This window comes from Alligator sinensis, unplaced genomic scaffold (assembly GCF_000455745.1).
Source record: "Alligator sinensis unplaced genomic scaffold, ASM45574v1 scaffold2020_1, whole genome shotgun sequence".
NCBI classification, from domain to species: domain Eukaryota; kingdom Metazoa; phylum Chordata; order Crocodylia; family Alligatoridae; genus Alligator; species Alligator sinensis.
In genome coordinates this window covers 259457-263898 of record NW_005843181.1, presented here as the reverse complement: position 1 = coordinate 263898, position 4442 = coordinate 259457, and the positions used below count along the sequence as shown (strand labels likewise).

The window sequence follows — 4442 nt, the reverse complement described above, 5'->3', positions numbered from 1 at the left end:
GTTCCAGCAGGGCCCTTGGGCAACCACGAGCGGTCACTGTGCTGCTCTGCTCCTGGCTGAGCAGGACCAGAATGGAGCAGGAAGCAGGGGTCCAAGCCCCAGCTCCCCTCATCTACCCCAGATCCAGCCATAGGCCTCTAATACAGCTCAGTTCCATGTGCAACTGCCCCCAGCTTTCCCCTAGTGCCAGAGGGCAAAGAGCCTGCTCAGCTGCTCCCTGCCCAGGCCAGATGCCTCTGTAGGGCCAGCCCCAGCCTCCCCAAAGCCCTGTACCAGCCTGGCCCACGTGCCGGGTGGCAGGGACTGGGCAGCCCACGACCCGCCCGCTAGCACCCCGCTCTTACCTGGGTTCTCTTGAGTGCCTGTAGCGCCTCGGGGTGCGGCAGTGTGTACAGCACCACCCTGCCATTTGAGAGGGCCACGGCCAGCAGGCCCAGCCGGCTCAACTGCGGGAGCTGCGGGACACACACCCATCAGGGCTGGCAGCTGCTCCTCAGGGAACCCTTGCCCATGGACCCACCCCCATTCTCCAATGCCCCCACCCACTCACCCAGGGGGTATGCCACACCCCATTGCCCTCTCCCTCCCCAAGACCTCCCTTCCTCCAAGGAACAAGCCCACAGACTCTGCCTCACCCGCCTTGGCCCTGCCAGGCTCAGAGCAGTGCCAGGGGAGTGGGCACAGCACCCAGGCTGGGCAGGCCAGCCTGGAAGCTGGGCACTGGCAGCCAGAACAGATTAGAAGCGTGGCGGGATGCCCTGGGGCAGTACCTCCCCCTGTCTCCTCCTACCTTCCTGCCAGTCATGGGGGGCTCCCAGGCTCCACTTGGGCAGAACTTCATGTCCCAGATGCAGCCGTGATTGGTGGCAATGGCATAGGCCAATGAAGCTTTGGTGGCAGAGCTGCAGGCAGGCAGCGAGTCAGAAGGCTCCAGCCCCAGGCTCAGAGCTGGTGCAAACTGCCAGCCTGGGGCACCAGGGAGGAGTGGGAGGGAGGGAGACAAGGGACTGGGCACTGGAGGCAGCTCAGCCAGCTGGACACACAGGCCAAGCCTCCAGGTCACTTCCATCCGCAGACTCTGGCTCCCAAGGCCTCCCAGATTGCCCCCTCCCTGCCTGCCCACTCTGGCAGCCCCATCTCCCAGTGACCTCACCCTGCCTCATGCTGCAGTGGGCCCAGGCTCCAGAGCTGCAGTAGTGAGGGACCAGTGTGGACCTTGGCCAGACTGTGCTTCTCATCCATGCCCCTGTGGCAGTAGAGTGCCACATGCTGACCGGCAGCGGAGCCCTCGGGTGTGGGGCACCACTCCATCGCCCACACAGGGCCACCCACGAAGAATGACACATCCCATCGCTCCTCATGGGGCTGCAGGGAGTTAAACCTGCAGGGGAGGTAAGGAGAAAGGGAGCCATGGAGGTGGGCAGGGGAGATGGCTGGGCAGGCTCCCGCGTTGTTGGGGAGGGAAGATGCCCAGACAGGCATTGAGGACAGAGCTGTGGAGGCAGTGGGGAGATGGGCAGGAAGGTCCTGGTATGGACGGGACTGTCAGAGGGAGGAAACACACAGAGGCAGAGCAACATGTCCCCAGCACCTGGGAGAGTCGCGCCCAAGCCCTATGGCCCTGCTCACACTGCAGCACAGCCCCCAAAGCTGCCGGTTGGGAGAGCCACCCCTGCCCTGCAGGAAGGTGGCAGACCCTGCCCTGTTGTAGGCGCAGCTGCCCCAATGCTGGACACCTCCCCCCACGTCAAGGGGGCCTGGCGTGCTCAGACACAGCCTCTCTGGATGCCAAGCTGGGGTCTGGTGCTGGTACTGGTACCTGTTGATCCGGTACAGGATACCGTCTTCCTCAATGCCCTCCCTCTGGATGGAGAAGAGTGGAGACTTCACCTCCTCAGGCAAGTATGGGGCGGCCTCGCTGCGGGCAGAGCGCGCTCTGGGCACCTGCATCCCACCCCTCCCCAAGACCCCGCTGCAGCAGCAGATTTTCACCTGCAGCCCCAGCTCCCCTCCCCAGCAGAGTCCCCTGCCCTTCCCACAGCCCAGAAGATGACCCCAGATTTTTCCTGAGGAGCGACAAGGCCCTGGCCTCAGCCCTGACAGACCCACCACAGGTCCCTCCTGAGGTGTGACAAGGGTTCTGCCCAGTCCATGCCTTCCCCATCCCTGTCCCTGCCCCAGGCCCAGCCTCTCTGACGGGGTACCTACTTTTCAGAGAGAAAGGTCCATTTGTGGGCCAGAGGAATCCAGTCTGGGAACTCCCAGGGGGAGTAGTTGCGATCTCGCCTGCAGAGACAACCACTAGGTAAGGGCAGCTGCTCCCAGGACGCCCCCACCCCCCTCAGAGGCAGGCCCGAAAGGATGTGGGCCCAGCCCAGGCCTGCAGGTGCTGACCCAGCTTGACCCTCATCCCCTCCCAAGGGGAATCCTGGCAATGCCCTTGCTAGGGCATGCAAAGATTCAGCCCCCCAGAACCCCACAGTGCCTCGCCACACGTTGCCTGAGGAGCAACAGGAGCCCCTCCTAGCCGCAGGGAGCAGATGGGCCCCCAGCCATCTCACCCCACCCCACCTCACACTACTGCTCGGAGGCAGTGCATCACAGGCAGAAGTGCCAGGCCCCAAGCGTGGCCATTTGCTTAGTGCGAGGCAGGCTCTGCCCAACAGGCGTCAGCCCGGGCTTAGCAGTCCCTGCTGCCTGTTTAGAAGCCGCTTTCCCGCAGCACACCCCAGGTGCTGCTTAGGGAACCTCATAACAGTCACTTTCTAAGATGCAAATCTACACCGTTGTCAGCCCAACAGCTGTTGGTCCAGGCTGCCTGTGCTGCCCCCCAGTGCCCGCTCAAGGCCCCTGCAACACTAATGCCTGCAGATAAGCCACAACCTTCCCTCCAACCCTCGCAGGGAGGCCACACTCACAGGCTGCGGGTGATGCTGAAGCACTTCCACACTGGCGTCATGATGGAATTGTGGAAGCCGTTGGGGGCGAACCCTCGGCACTGAGGCTTAGATCTCTGCGCCCGCAAGAAAGCAGGGTTAAGCCAGGGCTCAGCTGGACCAGGGCAGCTCTCTCCACCTCCTGCCCTGGCTGGCTGCATCCCAAAGGCCCCAAAGCACAGGCTGCAGCTGGGGGCGGAGCTCCCTTGGGGCCACTGGCAGCATGCCAGACTCCAGGTACCAGGATCCAGACACAGCCCTGCCCCCACCCCGCCACCCTTGAGGGGAGTCTGCCCCTCCACACTGCAGAGCATCAGCCCTGCCCAGCTCTGGAGCTTGTTAGGCAGTGGCTGCTCCCCACCCCTGGCACCGTCCTTACCCCTGCAGATGCTGCCTTCAGGCTGTGCCTGCGAGGGATGTCCGGCTCCAGCTCTGAGACCCGGCTGAGCAGGGCCTCGCTCTCCTCTTCTTCCTCCTCTTCCTCCTCCTCCGCCTGCAGCAGCACTTCGGCCGAGGGCACAAAGTCAGCATCCTGGGAGGGGTCGTCACCATCTGTTTCCACCTCCTCTTCCTCCCTCCTGCGGCTGCGGCGCTTCCTCTTGGGGCCATCGGCCTCCTGCTCTGGGACAGTTTCACTGGGCACCGGGGGCTGGTATACGGACGATAACTCCTGCGCCAGCTCCTGCAGGTACAGCAGGGCCCTAGAGGCAAAGGGGGCTGATGAGGGGGCAACGGGAAGAGGTGCCCCCAGCCCGGCCTATGCTTGGGGAAAGAGCAGGGCTGCCCTGGGGCCCCGAGGAGCCGGGCTCATACGTCTCCCTGGGCACCTAAGGCTCCTCCTGCCCAGGGAAGCGGCAGCTGAGCCAGGGTTGCTCTCTAGACAGGCCACCCAGCTCTGCCTCCCCATGACTGAGGACAGATGCCTAGACTCTCATGTCCACCTCCCTGAAGACTGGATCAGCACCAACCCCTTCAGCCAGCAGCACAGTCCTGGTGCAGCCCTGGCAAGGACATACATACGAACGCAGCGCAGTGCCGCACCGCGGATCTGCTGCTGCAGCTGCCCGGCAAGGCTGTTCCATGCCCAGGGCACACGGCATAGCCCAGCAACACAGCCAGCCTGTGGGAATGCGGCAACACCTGCCTGCCCCTGCTGCCAGCCTCGCTCCCAGGGCAGAGCACCTGCACCCTGGCCTTGCAGGTACAGACACCCCACCCTCCTGGCACAGCGCCCGCGGCCGGGATACTCAGAGCTCCCAACTCGCTTGACACCCAAAGCAGCCTCTGCCTGTACTGCCCTGAAGTCTGCCAGGCAAAACCTGGGGAAAGATGCAATCTGAACTGGAATGGCAGGCGGCTGGGGGGACCCTGCCTACAGAGCACCCGCAAACAGCTGCGCAGAGCCCGGGCCGGGCGCACGCCAGCGGCCCCGTCCTAGGCCCGTAGCAGGAGGCGCTCTCTCCTGTGGACGCACCACCGAGGGCTGGCCGTTGAGCCCGCATGAAG

The 4442-nt window shown here is 64.2% G+C and overlaps 1 protein-coding gene across 1 annotated transcript in view; it reads right to left on the bottom strand.

Annotated features, from left to right (window-relative positions):
- The window catches only part of GTF3C2 (general transcription factor IIIC subunit 2), a 9137-nt gene extending 5101 nt beyond the window's left edge, over positions 1-4036 (bottom strand). The window contains exons 1-8 of the mRNA XM_025194299.1: positions 3953-4036; positions 3316-3693; positions 2919-3013; positions 2209-2286; positions 1820-1918; positions 1154-1381; positions 791-902; positions 345-455 (exon numbers count right to left, since the gene is read on the bottom strand). Of these exons, the coding sequence (XP_025050084.1) occupies positions 345-455; positions 791-902; positions 1154-1381; positions 1820-1918; positions 2209-2286; positions 2919-3013; positions 3316-3693; positions 3953-4036 (1185 nt within the window). The remainder of the gene's footprint in view (positions 1-344; positions 456-790; positions 903-1153; positions 1382-1819; positions 1919-2208; positions 2287-2918; positions 3014-3315; positions 3694-3952) is intronic.
- Between the last annotated feature and the right edge of the window lie 406 nt (positions 4037-4442).